The sequence below is a fragment of the Psittacula echo genome (assembly GCF_963264785.1).
Source record: "Psittacula echo genome assembly, chromosome: 13".
Classification (NCBI taxonomy): Eukaryota; Metazoa; Chordata; class Aves; order Psittaciformes; family Psittacidae; genus Psittacula; species Psittacula echo.
The window spans coordinates 3,801,458-3,827,195 of NC_137749.1; the positions used below are offsets into that span (position 1 = coordinate 3,801,458).

At 51.2% G+C, this 25,738-nt stretch overlaps 1 protein-coding gene across 1 annotated transcript in view; it reads right to left on the reverse strand.

Annotated features, from left to right (window-relative positions):
• The window catches only part of NCOR2 (nuclear receptor corepressor 2), a gene marked incomplete at its 5' end in the record, with an annotated part of 161,738 nt that extends 138,071 nt beyond the window's left edge, over positions 1 to 23,667 (reverse strand). The window contains 3 exons of the mRNA XM_080629008.1: positions 2,072 to 2,252; positions 11,238 to 11,365; positions 23,563 to 23,667. Coding sequence (XP_080485134.1) covers positions 2,072 to 2,252; positions 11,238 to 11,365; positions 23,563 to 23,667 — 414 coding nt within the window. The remainder of the gene's footprint in view (positions 1 to 2,071; positions 2,253 to 11,237; positions 11,366 to 23,562) is intronic.
• Between the last annotated feature and the right edge of the window lie 2,071 nt (positions 23,668 to 25,738).

Consider the following 25,738-nt stretch of genomic DNA (forward strand, 5'->3'; position numbering starts at 1 on the left):
ACATGCAAGTGTCCAGAGCTTGCTGCCAAAGACAAGTTTCAGCTCTTTGCGTTTCCTCTGGACCAGTGCATCCAGAACAGCTCCTTGAGCACACTGGGGCTCAGGGCAATGCATAGAACAACTGCAGGAGCTTTACCACAACCTTAACATCCACAAGCAGTTTATAAAATAGTCTGAAGATGAGCTCAGGAATAAAGCCATAAGACTGCGAGTAATCCAATTTCCCAAGCTGAAAAGGCAGATACACCCTCAGAAGGGCTGTCTTATACCCCAGACTTGCCTTCTGCTCCCAACCACTTGAACAGCATCGAGATCATCCCAGTCTTGGAGTGAGCTCCATCAAACCCACTCTGGAAACAGCCTCTGCTAGTTTTGAGCAACTAACCCCAGCTCCATTTAGGCTCTCCCCAGCCAGAGACACCAAAGCTTTCCTTCCTTCCAGACTGTGAAATTACAAATGGCTCCACTAAAAGCACAAATCTTGTCTTGCTGAATTGTATCTCACAGCTCTCTCCCTCCCTCCCTTTCATTAACAAATGTCTCAAGCCCCACAAAACGCATGTAAGGCTTGGAAAGGTGTCACAGATCAAGAAGCAAATGCAGCCCCTAAACTGACCAACTAATGCCTCAAGAGCAGTTTTGCCTATTAGAAGCAAACAGCTGAGACAGTATGTGGTTTTCTGCTGAGAGGCAGAACAGAACTGCTGATGGGAATAATGTGCAGGCAGAAAAGCTGTCCTGGTTTCCTCACTTCTTTAGGGAGGGATTTTTTGGTTTCATGGCCAACAGTTCATTTTCTCCATCAGCCACCCAACCCAGCATCCCCCAGGTATACTCTATGGTTCAGAGCCATCAGAATATACCCTGGTGGCATGGAGAGTGTGCTCCTGGCTAATCATGGCAACACCTCATTAAAACGCATCTCAGAGGGAGCAGCAAAGATGGGACACAGAAGGGCCACAGCACCTCAGAGGCATCTTTTTCAAGGCAACACACCATCAAGAGCTGAAGGAGAGCAAGCTGATGTGTTTGGTGCGTTTCTCATGGTCTCAGAGTTCAAACATGAACTGCTCCATTCCTTGCAGCATCAGCTCACCATTCCCAATCAGCTGTTCCTGCAGCCCTCTCCTCCAGGCCTCCTTTGGCATCTGAACTGCCCCAGAGCTAAAAGTCTTTCTCACTCTCTTGAGACAGCTCAGAGAGATCTCACACAGGGCCCACAGTTCTGTACAGGTAAAGAGATGTCTGAACATCCCCACTGCACTCCCGAGCAACAGCTTTCTTGCCCACATGTTATTTCAATCTGCTCCCACAGCAATACAGCAAATCATCCCCATCACCCTGGGTAAGGATGCAGCTTCCTCTTCATTTCACTGAGGGCTCAGATATCTCAAGCCCAGCCTGCAGCTGCATTAACCCTCACAGCACTGGAGCTCTCCTTGGCAGCACAAACCAGCTGCTCCCAGCATGTTTACCCAGTAAGATTTTCCTGCCAACCAGGAACATGTCCAAGCTCCAGGTAAAAATCAAACACAATTTACCCCAACAGAGCATTAAGGTAAAACCAAATAGGCACACAAGCAAGGGATTTATTTTTGCAACGTTCATTACATGTGCAGAGGGGACAATTGCAAGGAAACAATTTGCTTTGTTCAATGAGACAAGGGAGGCTTTCCTGGGGATGATTGTATTAAAGAACCACCAGCAACCGCTTCAAACCCTTCAAACACAAATATTAAATAAAGAGATGTGAGGAATGAGAAAGGTCAAGTAAAAATCAAATCAGGGCACGGTATCCAGAGAAGCCAGACATGATCATCCCCAGTTCAGCCTACAGGAGCTTCAAAATTGTTCTGGTGCATCTAATAGCCCGGTAAATGCAAGCCCATGGCTATGACAGTTATGGGGAAAGCTGGCAGGCTTCTTTTCCCCATAGTACTCATCCCATCTCAGTGACTATCATCCAACACCACCAAGCACTGCTTGATGCATCAGGAACCTCCATCTACACTGATTTCAGCAGCAGCTCAGAGCCAAGGGGATCCCAAGACACAGACCCCATACCCCTTACCTTTGAGAGATCCTCTGTGCCTCCCTGCTGGCTCTGGTTCAGGAGGGGCGAGTGCCGCACCAGGGGGTCCTGCAGCAGATCCAGACGTGGCCTCTTGGTTTCAATGAACTCCAAGTCCGACGGCTTGGTCAGGTCAGAGAGATAGGAATGCGCCTCTGTTCTCAGGTGCAACTCCTGAGATCTGGGGACAAAGAGAAAGGAAGGAGCCTTTAGAAAGCAAATCACCTCTGTTCCGTGACTGCAAGGCACTCGAGGAGAACAGAGGGCTCAAGGGGAGGCAGATGGCCCTGAATCCACGATGCACAGTTCCATAGCTCAGCTGCTGGGCACAGTGCACCTCCTGTCCCTACACTAGGGCTAAGTGAACAAGGCTGCAGGTCTGAGCCTGCCAACGTGGGTTGGGCTGGCCAGAATAAGGCCAAAAGCTCACAGAATCCTCAAATCTGGCCCATATATCCCCCTGTGGCCAGGCAGAACTCCCTCCTGCCACGTTTGGCTTAAGGGAGCCAATGGTACCTGCACCACTGTTTATATTTAGCATCTTCTATAGGAATAGCAACGATTATATGCTGGGGAAAAAACGCACCCTCCTCCATGGCTAGACAGTAGGGATTTCTTTTTCCAGGCTGGGGGAGGAAAGAAAACAGGCACATGTAGTCACACATCCCTGACACAGACCTGGCAAGCTGCAAAGGCACATTATCCAGCGATAGCAACTGCACTGACAGGTCACGTCGGGCTCAAGTATCTTTCACCTGGTAAGAGTGATGCAGCTGGAAATTGGGGTTGGTTTTTCCTTCTTTTTAAACAAATGTGAAACTTTTTTTTCAGCTCTATTTTTCCAGCAGGATTCTCCTGTGGGAATTGTAAAAGGATCCTACAAAAATACATTAAACCTTTTACAATGCCCCAGGATCGGCTTTGCTGCAGCAGCTCCAAGGGTGTGTTTTTAACGCTTCAGGCAGAAGTGTCTCTTAAAAACATAAAACCAAGATGAAGAACAGGAGACTCAAAGCTTGTGGACAACAAAAAAAGGGGCTTTTTCCCTTTTCTTCTTTAACAAGATTGTTAAAGTTCTCCCGAGGTGCGTGGGGAAGGATCCTCCCCAGTTACCAAACACTGACAAACTAAACAGCATTAGAAGCTACTCGAAGCGGAGGAAGAAGGTGAACACATTCTGTCAAGAGCAAGGATGGGAGACGGGGGGCTTGTGCATGGCTTGGTCCCCACCCATAACTGCAACTGATGTTAATTTTTGCCTCATTAAATATCCCAGACAGGATGACAAAGGGAAGGACCCAGAGCTCTCTGAAGCCAACAAGTCCTCCCCGTGGCTGCAACTGCACTGGACCACATCCAGAGATGGAACCCCGGTGAAGGCCACCTCGAGCAAAGCCCTCTGCAGTGCGGCCACCTCATCCCTGCTCCAGGGAAGCAAGATAAACCACATGAGGATAAAAAGCCCTTATTGAAACATCAGCAGCAGCAGGCACAGAGCATGTGCTCGCCAGACTCTGCTGCTGTGGGTTTGGCACACATGGCCGGCGCTGGGATTCAGGGCAGCAGCTTTGCTGCTGACACATAGAAACAGAATCTCGCTCAGCCTCTTCCTCCTCCCCACTAAAAGGGGATGGGAGAGCAAGCAGGCTCCGGCACTGCCTTTTTGCCACTCCAACTCTAAGCTATGAGAGGGCGAACACACAGCTCGCACAGCAAACAGCTCCTGAAGTTGGCATTGATGCACAGCCCGCTTCACCTGCACGCGCTTTCACGCTGAATGATCCTCATCTTTTCCAAGCAAGCCCAGAAATACCTCCTGGCACCTCTCAAGTTTCCCACTGGCTTGACCCAAGCCCTGCCCGCAGCTGCACACCAGCACTGCGGGCTCTGCTGTAAACCCAGGAACAATGAGCAACTGTTGAGCTGGGCAGGTGCTAAAATATTCCAACACCCAAGGCTCTGCTGTGCCGAGGCCATTAAAACTCACATGGCTTTATTTTCACTTCTTCTCCCCCTTTGTTTTAAGGCCATATTACCAAGAAGCTGCTCACGGACACTGGATGGCTCTGAAATCTCTGCAGTTGTCAGGAGCCCGACACAACTGCTGTGCTCAAGGAAAAACCATGTATTTCTAAGATAAGAGCAACACTCAGCTTTACAAAGGCAGTCACTGACAGCGAGGCAGGGGCCGTGGCAGGGAAAGCAGCTGCAATGTTATAGGGTGCTATTTTATTTCCATTTCCACATCCATTGGAACAGCTATTAACTTCATCCACTGGAATTTCCAGCCGCTCCCGAGATGGCTTTGCCTGACACAACCCGCTCAGCCTGTCCCGGCTGCAAATACAAGTGCTTGAAGCCTTCACACCTTTCACTCTTTTACATCCACACCTGCAGCGAGCTCTTTACAACAGACTTCTATACAGCAGTGATGTTGCTCCCTGCCTGAAGAACCTCCCGTTACACCGAGCCTGGGCTTTTGCTGCGTTTTCCACATAGCTCCCACCTGGCTGGTTTATTCCAGAGGTTCCTACTTTGCTGAAGGGAAAGAGTGGTTTTAATTGCATGGGAGTTACGCATGATTAAGTGAAATCACCCAAATGCCAGAGTTAATGACGAAGTGGGGCAGGTTGGTCTTCACCCGCAGCCCTTCGCCACAAACACTGAACTACTTAAAAGCAGCCTGAGCGCTGCTGACGCACCAGGCTGGGTGCCCAGGGCTTGCCCTGACCTCCATCCATCCACGTACAGCTCTGCTTTGGGCAGGTCCCCGTCCAGAAGACCAAGATAACCCAAGATTAGACCTCTGGGTTATTATTAATCTGAGACACTCATCGCACCCTACCAGTTGCGTTACTCATTCACTGGGGCAGCTTCCTCAGCAGACTCATGCGGTGTGTAAGGAAGGTATGAGCAGATGTAATCGGAAGTGTGGGGCACCTGCAGCTCACTCCAGCAGGTAATGGAATCCAGGAAAACATCTATACCACCACCAGAAGCAGCGGAGTATGAAATGGGCTGGAAAAAGGGGGTTGAGTGCTGGCTGGGTACATACAGAGGAAGCATCTCTGCTGGGAGAGAAGAGCAAATGAGACGCCCTGAGCTGCCCTAGGGGCTTTGTAAGAGCAGCCCTGATGAGATCTAAATGCATCTTACCTTTATCATCTTCACTTTGCTGAAGCCAAATCACAGGGAAATAGGCAAACACAAACACTGAGAACCCAAAGTGGACTTTCCCATCCCATTAATGCACCTCAGGAACTCACTGCCCGGCTCTTCAGAGCAGCACAGCCCTCCCTCACTCTTCAAACCTCCCCATCTCTCCATCAGCTGAGCAGCATAAGGCAGCAGCAGGAAGAGGAACTGCCTCCTGCACCAAGAGCACAAAGCAACAGCAGCAACTCTGAGTCTGCCTCCATCAATTTCCCAGCACGGGCACCTTTTAATTTTTCCTCCCATCTACAAATATTGTTCCCTACATCCTGGAGCCAAACAGCATAACCAGGCTGGAAAACTGGCGCTGTCTGTCTCCTGGAACCAGAACCAAGACAATCACTTTGCTGCAGCTGTGTATTTCCTCTGGATGAGATGGTTTGGTGGGAAATTGTCTCCAAAACCAAGCTTTTATAAGTCTCCAGCCCCCACAGGTACAGACAGATGATACAATGCTTTTGAGAGCAAGTAATAGAGAAAACCACTAGTGTTGAAGTGAATTATTTATAGCCAACGCTAAGATCTGTCAGAGGTTTCAGCAACCCCTTTACAGTTAATGATAGCCAGCAGTGGGAGACTGGGCAAACTGAGACCTGTTAAAGAGAGAAACTGGAGGGTTTGTAGGAGCAAACCTGCCACCAGACAGCTAGAAAAACACCTGCAGGGCCAGCTGATATATTCCCTCTGTCATACAGGTGGAGGGGGAGAAAAGCCATCATGACTTAACAGGAGTCCATGGGAAGAACACCCTGTCTGGGTGGGGAAGGTGCAGCTCCCACACCCTCAGACACGTTTGCCAGCAGCAGGATTGAGTCTTCCCAAGCCAAAGGTGTGGGACAGCCTCAAGCAGAATGCTCAGCTCACCAAGGGCTTCCAGGTCCTTGCAAGGCCTGTGACCAGGCACTCCCTCATGCCTCCTTGTGATGCTCTGGTCGTGCATCCCCACACTAGGGCAGGTCTCTGTGCCTGAGCCACCCCATGCAACCCCCTCAGCCAACTGCTTCAGAGCCAAGTGCAATTTAGAAGAGAGCAGATGCTTTATTGGAAACCTGCATATGGAAGATCCCCATACATGGAGCCTGAATTATTCATGGCCGGGATCAGCAGAAGCTCTAACACTGCCACACAACGGCACTGCCTCACTCAAGAGGAGGAGAAGGAGTATTTGTGTCTCTCCACAAGCTCCCCGCATGCTTTCCTTAGGCATCCAACGCTTGGAGCCCCATAGGAAAGCCCTTTTGGTAGTCCTGGAAGCACTCCCTGAACTAATGGCTTCAGAGACATACCTGCTGCACGTGTTACATCACTCTTCATCAAGGACTGTAGTGATAGGACAAGGGGTGATGGGTTTAAACCTAAACAGGGTAAGTTCAGGTTAGATTTAAGGAAGAAGTTCTTTACTGAGGCACTGGAACGGGTTGCCCAAAGAAGTGGTAAATGCTCCATCCCTGGCAGCATTCAAGGCCAGGATGGACAGAGCCCTGGCTGACATGGTTTAGTGTGAGGTGTCCCTACCCATGGCAAGGGATTGGTTCCAACCCAAATCGTTCTATGATCACCTTTTCTCCCCCACAATAAATCTGGTTGAAGATCATACATGGGAAAGTTGCTTCATTCCAGCCAAGGCAAAGCCCAGGTTTCCCCTCACCACACTGACCCACTCCACAAAATCTAATGTCTCCTGTATCTCTGTGGCGCCCCAGTCACCCTCCATGCCACCCATGGGCACGCCGTCCACCTCCACCAGAGCAGAGGCCTCTTGCAAGACAAGGCTTGTCACCAAGTGTCTACACACCAGCATCTGCCCTTTCCAGCCACTGTACTCCCACTTTCATTTATGGGGAGGGATAAAACCCACAGCTCCCAGACCCTTTTGAGTGTGAACAGACCCAAAGACACGCGGCTGCAGGATCTCACCGCACCACTGCTTGCTCCTGAGGAAAGGGTCACCTTTAACCATGCAAACTGAATTACAGACCATAAATAAAACCAGACCGGCCGTGCTGTTAACTCGGGAGCAGTTGGTGCCATTTGGCGCGGCACAGATGAAGACCGAGAGCTGCACGTGATTCCAGCGGCCAGGAACGCCGCCCCAGCTTCCCAGCGCTGCCCAGCCAGCAGGATTCATCACATTCAGTAAGCACAGTAATTAGCCCTGCTCTCATGCTATGCTGCACATAACTATCGCGGATGGCTGCAGAAACACAGCAGCTGCTTAACGTATCCTAAATGTCATACTTGGGATCAGCACCAGGCAAACTCCTCATGACTGCTAAGCAGAGAGGCTCTGGAAAAGGAGCACCGTCTCCCAAAGTGGGAAACAGCCTCCTATGAAAATAGTGACTCATCTTACTCTGGATAAAGGTGGAATACGCTGTGTTAACAGGCACAGCGCTTATTTCCAGCCATGTTTTCTGCCAGAGAAGCCATTATCCACCCCAGCATTCCTCGCTCGAAAATCCTAACGCGTATGAGAAGTCAGGAAAGCACAGTTCCTTGATTTCTCAGAGCCCTCACCCCGCTGGCACCTGCCATTTAACACTCAACCCAGTTTTCCTCACTTCTTTTGTGGACCAAAATATATATATAGAGAGGGAATGAAAAAAACCCTAATCCTTGTCACCTTGCCAGGACATTCCTCCGCAAGTATTCATGGTACAACTTGTACCAACAGCAGAGCCTGAAATACTTCTCCTCGCTCCTGCAGTCCAGTTGGCACAGCCGAGCGAGCTCAGGGGAAGTCTGTGGATCCTTCCAAGAAAAAGCCTGCTACCAAAAAAACCATCACAGAAAGCAGCACATCCCTGCAGACAGACACAGCCAACTTTCCTACAGCAACACATTCAGAGAGGTTCCAGTTTTCCTGCCTTCTTCCAAGACAGAATTGCTGCAACAGGGAGCTCAAGTCTTACCCATCCACCAAGCAGTGACGAAGACTCTCAGGGCTGAAGTACTTGGAGAAGGGCTATTGGCAAGTCCCCACCATCTCCTGCAGAACCGGGATGCAGGATAAGCAGGGGACACATCACTCCCGAGGGAGGAGAGCCCACCGTGGTGTGACACTTCAGGAACTGGTTCTCCCAGGGGACATTCAGCTGCATGAGCCCGGCATCCAACAAGCTTCTTGCTCAGAGAGCCCCAAAATGTGGGACCATCTCAGCACCCCATTCCTTCTGGTGAGTTACCACTCAGCAGCTTTCTGCCACCACCACCTGATTCATCCCTACAGCACTGTGCCCATGGTGAAACACTTCACCGCATGCTCCCGTTTCACCAGACCACAGCTAACCACTACCTGGAGGCTACAGCAAAACGGCAGCCAGAGAGACACAAAACCTGCACAGCTGTAGGAAGACCACCTAAGCAAGCCTGACTGATTTCTGCATCTCAAATACCACATGCAAAGACAGCAGGGTCTGCCCAAACTGCGGGCCAAACCCATAAACCAGCACAAAGTGAATCCCTATGGTTTTCCAGGGTGAACAGCAGCCACCGCGGGGCAGGTGGGATCAAGCAGCCTGATCCCCCTCCATCGAAACAAGCTTCAAGGGAAGGATTGTCTCATACCCACCATCACTGTGTACCAAGTGGGGTATCAGGCAGGGAACCATGGTAAGGGGCTACCTTTCGGACATTGTGCTTCCCCCTATTTACCCTCCTGTGCCCACACTGAGGACATTACTTTGCCTTTGGTGAAATGAGGTACTGCCTCCTCCCCAACCCCTCATGCTGAGAGCCAGATGCCTCTGCTCAAACCCATCAATCCCAGCCCAGGAACAAAGCCAAAGTGCTTACAGATGCGCCAAGGGGACTCAGCTGCAGAGATTGTGCTCTCACCACTCTTCCCATCCCAGGCTTTGCTCTGCACCAGGGCAAAGCCAGAGCCGTGTTCTGGAGTGAGCACCGATGACCAATCCACCCTGCTCCACAAGCTCCAGCATCTTCACCCTTGAGCCCCAGAGGAACCCTCAGGTGAGCAAACCAAGCACCCTAAAGGCTCCATTAACACCACCCCAAGAACTATCCTCACACCACAAAGATATCCCCATAGGAAAGATTGAGTGTAGTGCTTGAAGATGCTCAGAATCAGTAGCTGGCTTTGCAAAACACACTAACACCTCCCCAGCCCCAACGCCACCCAGTCTGAATGACTTCAATAATTACTTACATTGGACTGACAATGTCTGCAGATCCCCCAAACCTGCATCCCCAGATGCCCCCATTGTTAATGAGTCCCTATCCCAGCATCCTGGTGCCACCTGAGCTGAACTTCAATGGTACTTTCAGCTTTACTACGCAGTATAGCTCTTGCAAAAGTTCAATTTTTCAGATGTTCCAGGTTAAAGGGATGAAATATAAGTTGGGTCTGGTATTTTTACAGCATGCCAAACCTTCACCACGCAGGTTGATAGCAAAGTAACCACGGCAAGCATTTGGATGTGCATCTAAAACCTGACAACCTCGATTAACATTTACCCACATTCACGTGATTGTCAACACAAGAAATAAGTTCAGAGAGTCTGAAACATTTGTAAGCCAAAGCGAGATGCTTGGAAGACCACAGCACATTTGGCATGTGGTAAAGCAGACACCAAGGCTTGCAATTGGGTTTTTTTAGTTACATGGAAGAACGAAGATGTATTTACTGAAATAGCATATTGAGACCTTGAAACCTTCCTTTTACTGGAGAGCACAACCGGTTCTCCGTGTTGCAAACCGTAAGTGGTGTGAAAAGCAAAACCAGGCAGGAACATGTTGTTGGGTTCTCTTTACCCGTCTCCCCCAGATTTAGCTGAACCTGACCTGCTTCCAAGTTAACAGTGTTACTCTGCACTAAGAAATCAAAGCACTGAGAAATCAAAGCAAAGCAATGTAACACGCTGCAATAAATTACACAACATCAGAAGTGACATTACCCTCTGTATATGTAGGTGCCACAGGCACAATCCAGAAGAGCACATCAAGGAAGGCAGATGCAAAACTAACTTTGGAGGTTGCTTTTTGCCTCCGGATTCCCAGGGTTTTCTGCTGAGCACCAAATCCATGCCACTAGGAAAGGAGGGTCCTGTCTGCAGCTATGCCCTTATGCATCCAGCACCCTGAGCTCTTTCTCCTCTCCCCTAACAATTATGATTTTAGAGAACCAGATTCATCTCTGACTCTGCACTGGTTTTATTCTTAGCCCAGCTAAGGAATAAGCATTAAAAATGCTTTGCATAAGGCTCTTATTTCACTTCCAGGCCATTTTTTTGCAAAACCACTAAGCATCAAATGCAGAAGAGAAACTGTGAGAGCAGCATTTTGAGACAAAACAGCGAGTGAGAGTGATGGCCTGCAGAAGAGATCAGCCCCTGTGGTTAAAGCATCTACAGCATTTCCAGGCACACAGCACTTGTCTGAGTAGCACCCAAACCCACTGCCAGCCTCCCACAGGAGGCTGTGAACAAAAACAGGGACACAGGGAGAGCTGTGAGGAGAGCAGGCAGGAAAAATCCGCTCAGAGAAAGCTGTGAGGGGAATGCAGGAAGAGAAACAAAACCAACGGAAGCAGGGAGGAAGAGCAGCGAAGAGGAAGCGGAGACAAGCAGTGGAAATGAGCTCTTCTCACTCCTCCCTTCGGCCTCGGGAGCCACAGCCCAAACGCAACCACACAGCTTTATTTTCTACTCTGAAGAGAGCCAATGCAACCACTTACAGCAATGTATAGCTCCATAGAAGTGAGAGGGGTGGGTTTGTTGGTGTTTTTAGGATGCCTTTAAAGTGCATGAAGAAACCAGAAACCAAAGGTGGCACTAGCACAGGGAAGCTAAACTGGCACAAAGGCTGAGCACAGTCCGCACTGATACACATTGCTCAGGTCTCTCACAGCTCTCCTCCACACCACAGCGCTGCACTAAACATTCCCTAATGCAGTCGGGATGCCCATATCCCAAGGGAAGCAGGGAGCTGGTACCTTTCATTGCCCGGCTGGAACTCAGACAGCAGGGACGGCCTCCGCCGCTGCGGCTGCATGATAGACCCCGGCGGGAGGTGGGCAGTGAAATCCCTGGAATGATGCTGGTACTCCAACAGCGCAACGTCCTGTGGGAACAAACACACAACAGCTCGTTAGGCTGGTGGCAACTTTCAAGCAAGCATAAACCTTGATAACTGAGAAGAAACCATACAGATACAGTGCTTCCCCCTCCCAAGGGGTTCCCAGTCACCCCAGTGCTGCATGGTATTGGGATGGGAGCTCAGTCCTGGTCCAACCCGCCTCCAAGCCTTTTAACTGGGGACCCCAGCAGTCTGAACCCAGGCATTGGGCATGCACACAGGGATTTCTGGCATCCAAAAGTCCTGACGGAGAACAGGTAAGAAGAAAATTGAGAGTCAGAGGGTGCTTTCAGCATCAATCCACAGAGCAGCATGGGGAAAGAAAGAGAGAAAAGGAGAATCACAAATGTTATCTTGAGAGTGTTCCTTTAAACCCAGCTCCCCAGGGCTGAGCTCAAGGGGTTTGAAAGGACACTTTGCTACTTATTATGTGTACGTCTCTTTTGTTCCTTGACCCTTGGAGAGTACAGTACAGTATGTTCCTGATTTTAATTAAATAAGGATCTCTCCTGCTCTGTGCCACAGCCTGATTCCAGCAACAGCATTTTAGCAGCTACATTCAACTCCTAGGTTTTATTTGCAGATAGATACTTGCCCAGAAGACTAATCATCTCATTAACTGAGACCTTCAGCAGGGGCATGGAAAGCCCTGCCACAGAATATCCCTGGTAACACTGACACACGTTTATGTTAGAACCAATCCCACCTGAGAGTCTGCTTTGAACAGCTCTCAACTGGAACAAGAAAGCTCCAACTGCCTCAAAAAGAGGTATTTCAAAGCCTAAATAAAATAAAGCCTGATAAATAAAACACCACATGCAGCTGGGGGTGCGGGCAGGGGCTGACAGCCCTAACAGCTACAACTGGTATTATCTGATCAGATGAAGACTGACATGCCCCAGCACTAGGGAAGCTGGAGAAGTGTCCCAGCAAGGTGCATGGCTGGCAAAGAAAGGATTCTGGGGTTTAAATAGCAAGAACCATCCCCAGTGACCCCCTCTCTGAAGCTGTAAGTGAGGAGAGCAGCCCAGCACTGGATGCCATGCTCTCCTCCAGCTGAGCAGTACAAGGGAATAGCAAAGCCCAAAATCTTTGGCCACTACATGGTAAAACAAGATGTTTGCATGGGAGCTTTCTGGAAAGCCAGGAGGAAAACAGAAATTGTAAGCACTCAGTACAGGGCAGTCAGGAAAGGCAGATTCCCTACCCCACATTCAAGCTCTCTGGCACAAAAGCTGGAAATGACAAATACGAAATGAAGGAGGAAGGAGAATGGTGGTGTCCGATGGGCATCACTTCTCCATACGCCCAGGTAAGTGCACCAGCATTTGGAATCAGGTTCACGCCTCCCCAGCATCAGGCAATAGCGTGGTGCTGCTCTTCTGTTCTGACCAGCCTTGGGAAACACCAGGAACCTCTGCCAGCCCCACGCTCCTGGTCTCCACCTCCAGCCTGGCCACTCCAGACCTCAGCCTCTGGGGCAAGGGGTGCCTGCAGACAGGTTCTTGCGACATGAGAAGGGCATTACTGGGACAGCATCAACTCATCTTCATGGGGATGATCCACTCGTGTAAATCCAGGCATTAAGGGAGGATGCTACCCCATGACACTGCTTTTCCTTTGGCTCTATCCATGGGGGGCTGCAGGACAGAACATGCCATTGGTCCAACCACAGATGGGACAAACTGAGACGTGTGGAGTGAAGGAGCCCATCAGCTCTTACAGCCAAAGCAGAATCGCTGCCTACAGCGTTTCCCCACGTTCACACTCGTCCTGGTTCAAAACAAAAATGGCAACGCAGCTCCTGACATCCACCTACAAACCAAACACACCGTGTCTGGGGAGACACCACAACAGGCCCACAACCAGGACCATCACCTGCTGTGGGTGTATAAACAAGAATTACCCATCTGGGAGGCTCGAAGGCTGTGCCCTTGAGAAAAGAAAGCGAAGGCTCTTGCGTGTCCCGAGAACCATCTGTTCTTCCTTTTCCTCCTACCCACACTCAGCTGAGCTTTGCCTTTTCCTCTTCATCCCCCATCAGAAAACTGCTGGTGGAGCTCAGAGCCTGCTGCCATGGCCTGAAGTGACAGGGAAGGCTGCTATTCCCAGCTATTAGCCATGGGCTGGGACAGCAGATGTGCCCCTGCGGCTTTGCCACTGAGGGCAATGCTGGTGAGCACCAGCTCCTGCCTTCCCAGCCATCACCCACCTCACTGTGACCTGCTCTGCTCTGCTCACATCAGGGTTTGGTTCTACCAGAAGAAAACATAACCTAAAAATCAGCGAGGAGGATTAAAACTGGTGAATCCCTGTGACGAACCGTCAAAGGAGCCATGGGAGCCCTGGCAGGATGTAGGTGCATTAACGGCTCACCAAGTTACTACAACAAATTGCACTGGGAGCTATGCCTGTGTTTTTCAAACACAAATGCTGGAAAGGTTCAGGAGCTCCCTTCGGAACTGCCTGGTGGACTTGGCAGTGCTGGGTTAACAGCTGGACTCGATGACCTTAAAGGTCTTTTCCAACCTAAATGATTCTGTGCCTCAGAAGAGGCTTCGGTTTTGGTTAGCAGTGTTTTAAAGACAGATGGTGGCAGGCACCTTGCTGCCAGTGCCACTGCACCCTCCCACATGCAGGCACGAGGGAGCGGTGTCCAGTGGGTGCCATGTGAATTCCCCACCACCAAAGCACACAAATGGGATTTATCCCCCATCCTGACCTAAAATTTCTGGTGCATCCTTGGCACCTGCAAGAGACCTGAAATAAATCAACTAAAAACCTCTGTAGCTCCAAGGTACGTGTTGTTCCTTTTCAGAGCAAGAATTACACGCAATGAGATAGAAATTAAGGAAGCAGAAAGAGCATGGGTAGTCAGGGGCTGTGGCACATCAACAGGTTTAGGGGGCTGGAGGAAGGATTTGCAGCAGTCAGGAAGAGATGCAAAGAGATGAGCACCTTTTTTACTGACATTGACAGAAATTAAGCTTCTTTCCTCAGGCGAAGGAGCGGAAATGTTTCCAAAACAAAACCAAAGCAAAGCAATCAAAATCACTTTGGAAGTCTCAACATCAAGACCTTATTCTCCTGATAAAACAGCAGCTTCCCAAAACATAACCCAGGTGAAGGGAACTGTGTCCCCTCTAACCACCGGCTGGGCTGATCCAGCACAAGCAGCATCACCAGAGACACACACCAAGAGTGCCATAATCACCCGGCAGAGCAATGCAGCCAACGTTTAGATAAATAAGATGCTGAAGAGCCCAAAGCAGCCTCATTATAACACACTTCTTGCAGCAGAATGAAGAGGGTCTCGGGCGCAACCAGAGGTGCCGACAGCATCCTTTGCACCCAATGAGGGAGGCTGGGCACATCCACACTGCCCCTGCCTGGGGGTGCTGCTCAGTGAGAGCCCTCCCAGCCTCAAGGTCTTTGTGCTGTTATTTGATTTGGGAACACCGAGCGCCCCGTCTTCCTCCCCTTCCTGGTAAATCCTCTGACCCTAAATAACCCGAGTCCATCAGGCTCATTAGATACACTAATCAAACTGGCTAAAGCCAGGAGGCTGAATGCAGCTCTACAGAAAAGCTCTCAGCAACACAAAAACAGCCCTGCTGGTTTTCATCCCCTTTGTAACAGCTCTAAAAGCTTCCAGCCTGCTGCCTCACCCACCATAAGGCCTCCAACATCTTCTGCGTTGTCCCCTGCCCCGAGGATAACCCCACACTAAACTAATAACTGCTCACAGCCTTTCTGCCTCTCACTTTCCGTTCTGAACATGTGCACTTGCTGCTGTGCTGCATTTCTCCTTCCCCTGCCTGCAGGTGCCCAGCCCGGGGCGCCTGATCTCCAACGAGGAGGAGGAAAAGCAGGCTTGATGCTGGAAGTGATGCACTGACCTGCAACGCATGGAGCCAAACATTAAACCACAGCCAACAGCAGCTCTGACCCTGCTCTCCCAGCTCCAGCACATCCATACGGATAAGGCATCTACCGACTGCTGCATCCAGATGGCATTCCCACAGCTGCAAGAATTATCCCCCATGGAAAAGACCCTAGAGACACGAGGCTCGCAGAAAGGAAGCCTGGAGCTGGTCTTGCAACCGAACAGCGAACTGCTCCTCCTCGCTTCCTCCCACCAGCACAAAAACAAGCGCAAACACCCAGTGCTTCTGGCTTCCTTGGAAAACAGCTCTGGAGCAAACCCATGGAGACCTGGAGCACAGCCAGAACAGCACCTGCAGCACAGCCTGAGCAGCCCCAAGTACTGGATCCATCCCCTGTCACTCACCACGTGCCCAGCCGAGCACAGAGCCAGGAGCTCCCCGCCGGGTTTCGGTGCGCACAGCTCCGCTTCAAAGCCGCCAGCTCTTGCTGTGCAGTGACGCCAGCAGCAGCGCTCCCAGGGTCCCACCACATCCGCCAGCTGAGCAGCACCAGCACCGCCTCGAATCACAGCATCAGGCACAGGATACCCCTTACCTGCAGAGCAACCCGGGCACAGCTCCAAGCCGCTGCCTCACACTGTCCTCCTCACCTCTCGCACGCAGGCAAACAGGCCAGGGCACTGCTCACACTCACTGAGGAGCAAATCCCAGCTCCTCGCCACCTCCATCAAGGATTAGGACTGTGAGGAGCTCGCCCAGCGTTGGATTGCAAATAGTTTGCGTTTCTTAACAACGTTAAGCTATTTCTGCTGAAGCACTCCCAAGCACTTAAGTTTAAATGAGGCCGATTAATAATGGTGTGGCCCACTAGTGAGCAAAAAACAATCCTAAAGCATCCCTATTTATTTCACTGCCGATAAACTGTCCCACATCTAATTTCAGAAGAGGTTGCCTGGCCTGTTTTGCTGCTCATGAGCAGCCCATGTGCTGCCTGGGAACCTTTCAACCACAGGGAATTGCTGGGTGAGGGCAGCAGGGCTGGTGTTCCCACACGCTATGGCACTGGTGGAACACAGAGCCAGAGCTGGGCACTTTACAGTGCATGTCCCACACTCCTCTGGTCCTCCAACAACATTCCACTGGCTGTGGTGGATCTAGGGACCTTGCTCTACCCCGCAGCTCACCTTCAGCCTCAGTGTCCTGGTTTCCACTGGTACTTCCCAAGAGAAGAGAGGTTAAGAACAGCGCTGCCCAGAGCAGTGCCCACACCAGCCACATGCTCCATCCTTTTCCTCCTGCTTTTCCACTGGTGTTTCCCCAGCTCAGAGCGCACCTGCACTCCCGATGCCCACAGCTATTCCCTATACAATGACAATGGCCAGAGGGGACACACAAACCAGAGTGACCCAACGTGGAGCCAAGACTTGACCACACAGCTTCAGACTGCAAATCCAATCTATCCCGCTGGGAAGCACATGGCAGGTTGAGCTTCTCACCCTCCCAGAACACACAGCCAGCACAGAGCAGCGTATCTCAACTCAAAGCCTGCAAGGGATTTGAACCATCCAGCAACGAGTTTGTGCAATAAGCTGTTGCCTGGGCCCCTCAGTGCAACCCTGGCTGCAGCAGGAGACCGGACCTGCAATCAGTGCCACCAGAGAGGCAGACCAGATCTCCAGTCCAAGGTGGAGTGGCCAAAGAGGCTTTGCCAGAGACAGGGGATGGTCCCCACCACTGCTCTGCACACCCTGCACCTTGACAAAAGATGTTGCTTTAAATCGCTCTCTGCCAGCAGCAAGCGTGACCTATTTCAGCAATCAAAGCAAAAGCTCTGTGGTGCCTGGATACCCCCTGGCACTGGCAGCACAGCAGGTGCTCATCAGACCGAGAAATGCACTTTTTAGCCTTTGCCTGGAGGAAATCATTTCTCCCAAAGCCATTTCAGGTAAGAGGAAAGAGGAAGGTTCAGCAGAGCATTACTTCAGGCAGTCCAGACACAGCACAGGCTGCATACGGCCCACTGCCCTCAGCCTCAGCAAAGAGGAGCCATCCCCTGCTACCGAAAACCTCCCACTGAAGTGTAAAGGAGGTGGTTATTGATCAAAACAGGTTGTCCACAAGTACGCTGCTGTCTGCACAACTTCCTCCCCAAAACCCTGGGAGGAGCTCACTGCAGATGTAAGGAGGAAAGAAAAATAATCCATAAAACAAACAACAACTCCTCCACAATCAGCTCCACTGTTGCAGATAAGGTCAGTAATAAAAACCTGGCTGAATACATGCATTTTATCTTGCCTACGGCGATGCAACATGTGCTGAAAAGACAAATGCCCTTATTATTCCAACACAGTCTCATTGCCATCCATCTCTCAGAAGCTGCTGACTTGGCCTTTTGTTTTAGGAGGTGACCACACTGCACGTGGCCCCTTCTTGGAAGGCGTTGATCCTGCTGCCATCCCTGCGCTGAGGCCACGTCTGCTGCCAGCACCATTAGCATCTGTACCAGCTGCACAGCAACGCATCCTTCCTGACACCCTTTTCCCTGCCCCTCGAGCAAAGCAGGGCTGTTTAGCTGTGCCATCTGAATATGCCATTCACGGAGAAGCAGTCACGTCTCGGTGGGACAGCTCTCGGCTGTTGTGGCTTCCCAGTCATCTGACCAGAGCCGGGTGCTGGAGCCAGCCCCAGCCCTCTCCCCCCAGCCAGGGGTGCCCGCAGAGCAGAACCACATCCATTACAGTGCTGCTTTTGAGCCTCTCTCCATCACAAGACTTGTGTCCCAGTCGCACCCAGGCGCCTTTGAGCCGGAATGACCCGTCTGCCCTTCCTCCACTCCCCGCGCCTGGTGCTGCGCTTCCTGAAGTCACTGTGGTCACAAACACCCACATGGGGTGAGCAGCTCCTCACACAACCAACCCAACACTTCCACCCTACAAGCACGCAGTCATTTTGTCCATCTTCCTATCTCTTCTGCAGCAGTCCCCCACCGCCTCCCATCACACACAACCCCCATAGCCTATCTGCAGCTCCATGTAGAACCCTTTCATCCTTCCACATTCCCCCCTCAGCTCTCCTACACTTCCTTATCCCTCCACAGCAAACCCTCCAGGTCAAATAAACCGGCTTGCTCAGCATTTTGAATAAATGTGGGGACAGTGACCAACAAAAGCCTCCAAGTCTTGAAGGTGTCTCCAGAGGCTGGTAAGACAACGTGCATCAGGCATACAGGCAAAGGCTTTGCATCTCCAGAAGTGCCTTCAGTGGGTCTCTACCTCTGCCAAACCACATACGCAGCAAAAGTTCTTTCTTTCCCTGTGGACTTATAGTCTTGAAACCAATCAGAAACAAAGCATCAGCCCCTGCATCAAATCCCATCCAAAAAGCAGATTAATGAGCAATCATGGACGTTTACAGTAGCTTGAAGAAAAAGAACTGTGTTGGATAAAGGCTGTGTATCCTAGGGAAAAAGAGCTTTAAATCCAAACTGCTGTAAGCCAACTCCTTCTTGGCAATAGGAGAGAGACCCCAGCATAGGGAATTAGTTGTCCTGTTCCTTCACCTCCATGCTCTCCCATTCCCACAGCAGAAAGCCAATCTTCCCAAATCCTCTCAGAGCTAATGCAATCCTTCACTGGAAAGGCTCAGGAGCGAGATTGTGCTGAGTCCTCGTGACAGACCCAATCGGAGTCACTATTTCCAAGGTATGCTTTTGATTTTCCCGTCATTCCTTAGCACATTCCCTGGAGCGCAGCAGGCAGGATTCGGGATGTGAATCCCTGGCACGAACCGGGGGGGTGTTTCATGCGGGGGGGCTCAGCTGTGCAGCTGGTACAGAGGCCTTTCTTTGCGCTCGGAGGTGGTGCACTGTAAACTCTTCCGCTCTGCGAGCTCCTGGAGCCCTGACACAGGCTGGCATTTTGCTTCCAGCACATACAAGTGTGAATCATGACTCCAAGGAAAACCAACACAGCAGCGAAGGCGCCTGGCGCTTGTAATGCAAAACACACTGTCTCTCTGCAGGCTTACCTGGCATCGCCTCGCTGACCGTGTCACTGCGGGCAGCAGCAAGCTCCTGCCATCTCAGCAGCTCCCATCTCCTCAGTGCACCTTCCAGGGCAGGACGCTGGGTTTAACCCACCCTGCTGGGAGGAGGAGCCTGGGCAGGGAAGGCGCTGGGTTCCCCCCAGGCCATCGTTTGGCTAGGACACCAAATCAACAACACAAGGCTGCACTGACCTCTCCTCTCTGGTTCAGACAGACAAGGAAGTTATTTATCACAGGCCAAAAGCACCCAAGTGAACCGGCTGGGACGCTACTGCACAAGTGCTGGTTTGCAAACAGGGAGTTTAATGAAGGAATTACAGAGCTGTTCCCAGGCACTGGAGAAAGCATGGCCTCAAAGCTGGAGCAGAAGGGTTAAGCTCACCTCTTCATCTCAGCTGAAGTGTGTGCAGGGAATGGGGGCAAACAGGAGGCATGCAGAGCACCTCCTGTTGGGCAGGGAGGGGATTATGCTCCCCGACCGGATTCAGTGATGATGGAGCACCCATTTCACATAGATGTGCACACACTCTAATCTTAGCAACCCCCAAACCTCTTCAGGATCTCTAGTAGGTAAAACACTAAAGCACCCCGAAAGCAGAAGCTGTTTTGGCACAGGGCTGTGTGCCCTCACTCTCATCATCTCCTGCAGCTGGTGCTACCCTCTTGGAAACTCCAGCCTGTATCCAAAGCCACATCATGCCTGCGGCTCTGAAAGGTCAGGGAACTAACAGAAGAGTGACTGGTAAGGAGGGCACAGCAAGAAACTGGATCCACACAGGAGGAAGAGCAGGGAACCCTTCTGTCCATGTGCTATGCAGGAGAATTGATCTGTTTACAGAAAATACCTGCAGCTTGCCTGAAAATTAATCTCCTTCATGGAAAAGTTTCATTTGAGAGAGCATTACGTTCAGACACATTAGAAAGTGAAGAGCATAAGTAATGTGCTTTTTCACCTTTAGCTAAAGGTCATGGAGCATTCAAACAATTCCTCTGTTTCCAAGCTGAATACGACAGAAGCCAACTAAGCACCCATCAGCACAGCTAACGAATGTGGAAAACAAAAGCATTTCCCCTGCACTTTGATCAAGAAACACTCAGTGCTCTTAAGAAGAAACCGATGGTTATTGGTGATTTTAGTTTTAGGTAAAGAAAGTCAAACCAAACAGAACCTTTCCACCAAGACTCCTTCTTTCCTTTAAAAACACAAAAATCCAGTATTTTCACTGGCTATTTCTTGGTAAGATGGAATTATACTGAAGGCCATTATAAAATATCCCACCACTTCCACATCCCTGGGACCAGACGTGTCTCAGTGAGGAGGAGGAAGAGGATGACAACATCCCAATACAGTTGGGGACCAACCCACCCTGTGGAAGAGCCAGTTCGCTGCATCGCCCATCAGAGCTCACTCTGGATCAGAGCCACGGGTTCACAGCCCTGCCCAAAGCTGGCATCTAAGAGTGAAACCAGGCAACAAACACCCTCACATTTGACCACTCCTCGCTCTTCTCTGCCAGCTCCAAACCCAGCAGTAACACCTGGAATGCTGCGGGGAGATGGTGCCCATATGCACAAAGCACATTCCTGCTTACTCACTTGAAATGCATCTTTTCCTCATTTTGTTGGATATTCCCTTGGGGTTTATGCAACGGGGAAAGAAAAACACCCAAGCCTGCTCCCCCCGCCTCCTGCCCCTCCACAGCATCCCCTCTCACTTGCCTCATCTGTGAAATCAAACAGCTGCAATCCTTTAAATCACTTCTCATGAAGTGTCTCCGAGCCTAAAATAACGTCACGGCTCATTTCTGGGCCGGCATTCCTGCCGCGCCGATCCCTGGGCGCGACCGCCACACTTGGAATGGGATCATGGACGTACATGAGAACAGCATTTGCAGCCCTGCTGCGCTCAGCCCCAGGAGCTGACCAGGGCGTTGCCACCGCTGGGATAAGGATCCCCAGGCGGACGAATTCCCAGCTCTCAGGAAAGGATGTCTTGGAACGCAGCAAACCAGAACCAGGACCTACTCAGACGCAAGACACGCTGGTGTCAGGTTGGTTTTGGCCTCTCTTGCTTTCTTCCAAACAAGCTCTCACTGTGCAAACACACCCCATGACAAAACTGACCTGGCCAAGACACGCAACCAAATACCACTGCCTTTTAATATTAAACAGCACAGCAACTTCAAAGCAACCGGGCTCTCCTCTCCCAAGCAATCCCACCAGAGATCAGCTCCAGCCCCAGAGCCATGGCCGGGTTCCAGCCCACGGCGCTGCCAAGCAGGAGACACGTGTTTGCCAACAGCTGAGAGCAGCGGGGCAGATCATGCAGGGACACGCTTCATGGAATGCTCTGCCTGCCCTCCCCAGCAGAGGCAAGGGGAGGTTCATGTGGGGCTGGCACACTTGTGACAAGAGGAGCCTTTCAGCCTCCCATCCAAACAGAGCTCAGCTCAGCCCCCTCCTGCATTCAGATACCTCTAAGGTATCACATGGCTTCGGAAGATTACATGTGGCTGTAAAAATAGCTTCTAGAAGCAAACGCCAGCAGCTTCTTCCAACATGAATACGGAAGAATAAAACCTGTGTTCACTTTGGCCAGAGAGCAGGGCAGGCTGGAGAAACCCTGAGCTCCATCTGACCTGCAAGCAACTGCCCCGCTTGGTTCATCCTGCTCTGACACTAAGGGGAAAGCAAGTGGGGTTTGCAGGAGACAAGGACTCAGCACCCCAAGGCCAGGAGCCTTTCACACTCTTCTAAATTCAGTCTTCACTTTGGGCATTGAGGTTTCTTGGGTTTGTTTTTAAACCAACAGCTGCAGATCTCCCTCACCTGGGCACATCCTCCTCCTGCTCCCATAAAAAGAGAATTGGGATTTTCTTTCTGAGACAAATGCTCTCGTTCTGTCCCACCTCCCAAACAAACACGCTCGCACTGAGGGAAGCAAAGCTCCCATAAATGGAACCAGGTCAGCATGTCTCATAGCCTGGATGAAAAGAGCCTTTGTGCAGAAGCACGCAGGCCCCGAGCGATGTGGATGAGCCAGCTGAGGCAGCCAAAAGCTTGTCCTGCGCCTTCCTTCACACTTTGTTTCAAAGCCTTTCCAGCTCCAGCTCTGCTCCCTGTGCCGCTCTGCTGAAGCCTAAAGAGGGCAGATGAGGGAATTCCACCCCTCTGCGGTCACTCCATTGGTTCCCAGCTTTCAAGTCAAACCCTAAAATCATCACAGCAGGAATTCTACCATTCAGTAGCCATCACTGTCAGAAACACAACCCTGAGACAAGGTCTCCTCTCTAACTTGTATTACAAGCCCCTTCCTTGCTGTGGCCACCTCACTGTAACCCACCAAGAAGCAGCTCCAAAGAGCAGCCTTGCAAGTGTGTGCCACACTCCACACCTAATAAGATTCATTTAAGCAGCTTGAGCTGACTAAAGCTCTCCACTAAGGAGAGGGGCTTTTCTGTTAAGGGCTTAAACCTAAAACTTTCAACCATTCAGGATGAGCAAGCACAGGCGTGAGTGATACAGCATGGAGAGGAGAGGCTGGATCGGGGTCAATTAACCTGTGCAAGCTCCAGTGGATTCAACAAAACACAGGCAATAAATCACCACCAGCTTATGCCTGGATCCAAGAGGAGACGAGAGGTCCAGGGTAAGAGGAGCGAAAAAAGTGGGGAAGGATAAAATGGAAGAAGAACAGCAGCTCAGTTTTCTTCTACTACCACCAGCCAGGAGTGCCACCTAGAGAAGGACAGGTCTTCTGATGGAAGAGCAGGTTCACCCCCAGCAATCTGTATGGAAGTGAGGAGAGCTCCCCCACGGGTGTGAGGAGCAAGGACCAGGCTCATGGTAAGGCCACACACAGGAGACAATGCTCATTCCCCTGTGATTCAAGGCCATGCCAAAGAGGGCTGGAGGCTCCTGCTCCATGTGGATTACAGCTTCCCCTTTCCCCTCCAAGCTGTTTGCTCCATCCAACCAAGGGTGCTCCTGCCAGGAAGACAAATGGACCTGGGTGCTCAGAAGTGATGAGCCAGAGAACCATGAGCACCACCAAGAAGAGGCTGGAAAGGGCGAGAAAAAAATGAAAGCACCATATGGAGAAACAAAAGAGGATGCCACAAGAGAGGAATGATGAAATCCCATACCACAGGCACGGAAACAGCCTGATTTCTGCGTAACAGCCCCAATGACAGTGACGTGCCACGCAGCCCCTACCCCACGAGGGCAGGGAAAGAAAGCTTCTTGCCTTACCGCATGTGGTCGAGCAATCTGAACCGGGTAGGACACGGCGTGCGGCGCGTAGCGCGGCTCGGCGGCGCGCCAGCTCTGCGTCACGGGCTGCGTAGATCCAGACATCTCGGGAGGGCTGCTTCCAAATCACCGGCAAAGGATTAGGAGAGGCGAGAGCTCCTCGGCATCATGTGTGTGCTGTCCACGTCACACAACTGGAAGCAAACAGGAAAGCAGCAGGTTAATATTCGGTCAACCACGGTCCCCTGAGACAACCGAGCATCAAGGCTTGAGTGGTCACCAAAACCTGACTGCCCTCAACTCTCCAGTAGTCCCACTTTCCAGTCAGCAAACATCACTGACAAGTTTCTGTCGTGGATTACTCCCATCACAGGGAAGTCCAAGTGTAAGATTATCCCAAAACCATCCCACCTGATTGCCATGGAAAGCCCTCCCCAGCACCTGCAAACTGACTGTAGTTCATTTGGGCCCTGTTGATCTCTGTCTCCATGTCTCTTCGAGACAGCTATTTTTCTGGGGGTGACTTAGTTCCCAAAAACACAAGCTAGAGTCTTGGCACTTCAACACAAGGCCCAAAGGCGCAAGATCCCTCCTCAGCCCATCCCCTTCCCCATCCACACTCTCACACACAGAATCCCAGACTGGTTTGTGTTGGAAAGCACCTTAAAGCTCATCCAGTTCCAACCCCTGCCATGGGCAGGGACACCTTCCACTGGAGCAGCTTGCTCCAAGCCCCATCCAACCTGGCCTGCGAGGTTTGGGGCAGTCTCTAAATCTTTCACCAGCACCCCAGGAGCAGCAGAGGAAGCTTCCAGGGCCACCTCTCCCCATGCTCTCGTAGTCCCTTGCACAGGGAACCAACACAAGTTCAGCTGAAGGAGCAGTTGGTGTGGACACGACCCAAGCAGGCGGTGAGAAAGGGAAAAAAAAGAAACATAAGCAAAAAAAGAGGAAGTTTTTCTTTTTCTACTTTTTTTGTCCTCCTCCTGTGAAACCACAGATCAGCCCGTGCTGATAAAGCACTTGTTATCTGCTGCGGGCAGGCACAGGGCTGCCTCGCTCAGCATCCATGCTCTGCTCCCCAGCCAAGCATCACATCAAACCAAGGCAACGGTCCCCGCAGGCTGGGCACGACAGGCAAAGCTGCAACAGCAGGCAGGGAACAGCCTGAAGGCCTTACAAAGAGGACAAGCTCTACAAAAACAACATTTTTGAGCAAACACTCCTTCAGACCTAAGGAGGATGGATGTGCAGAGATGCTTCCATGCTCCTGCTGAGGGATAACCCAGCCTCTTTGGACAAAGGTGTTTTGCCAAGTTCCAGATGGGAAAACACGGAGCTAGGTTTGGTTCTCAAAGCAGGAAGAAGGAGACAACCAGGTTCTCCCAGCCCTGCATCCACACATCACTGCCAAGCCCCAGGACACCTCACCTGCCACCCTGATCCCGGGAGCAGCCAGCCCTCATCCCGCACAGGGAAGTGTCCCCATCCGGAGCTCAGCACGCTCGGTGCAATCCACCCCTGGGTCAGGAAAGCCCCAGCACACACAGGGGAATTCAGAGGCACCCAGAAGGCAGCCGGGGTGTATTTACACTTCCAGTGTGACTGCCCCACTTCCCCTTGCGCTTCCGACTGGATGGGATTTTAATGGCTGATTCCCACCCAGAGCTGGGGGCTGTGTAAGGAGCAGCGTGTGGTTCAACATCCGCTCTGCTCACCCGCAGGGACACACCACCACCCTCCTGCCAGCTCTCCTGCGGCCCACGTGTGCTTCTGCAGGGGCAAACCCTCCCTGCGGCAGCCAAGGATGCGAGCACGAGGCTCTCAAAAGCTTGCTGGGATCTGCAGAAGTTCAAGGTACTTTCCTAGTAACAGATTCAAACTTGGACATCTTGGCTTGAAGCCACCCAAGAGTTAATTAGCACATGTAGAGATATCTACCTATCTATCTATATGTGTGTGTATATATATATACGCACACACATATGCCACATGGATATACACACACCCCATGTTGGAGGCCCTAGAGTCCTTGACAGCTTTCAGCAAACCAACTGCTTCCCTGGAAGCTCAGCACACGGACGAGACCATGCCGCGGTAGGTGTCTACAGTGCAAGTAATGGGATGGTTTTTCTTTATTTAAACTCCTCAGATCAGAAGTTCAGCTTTAAACCCC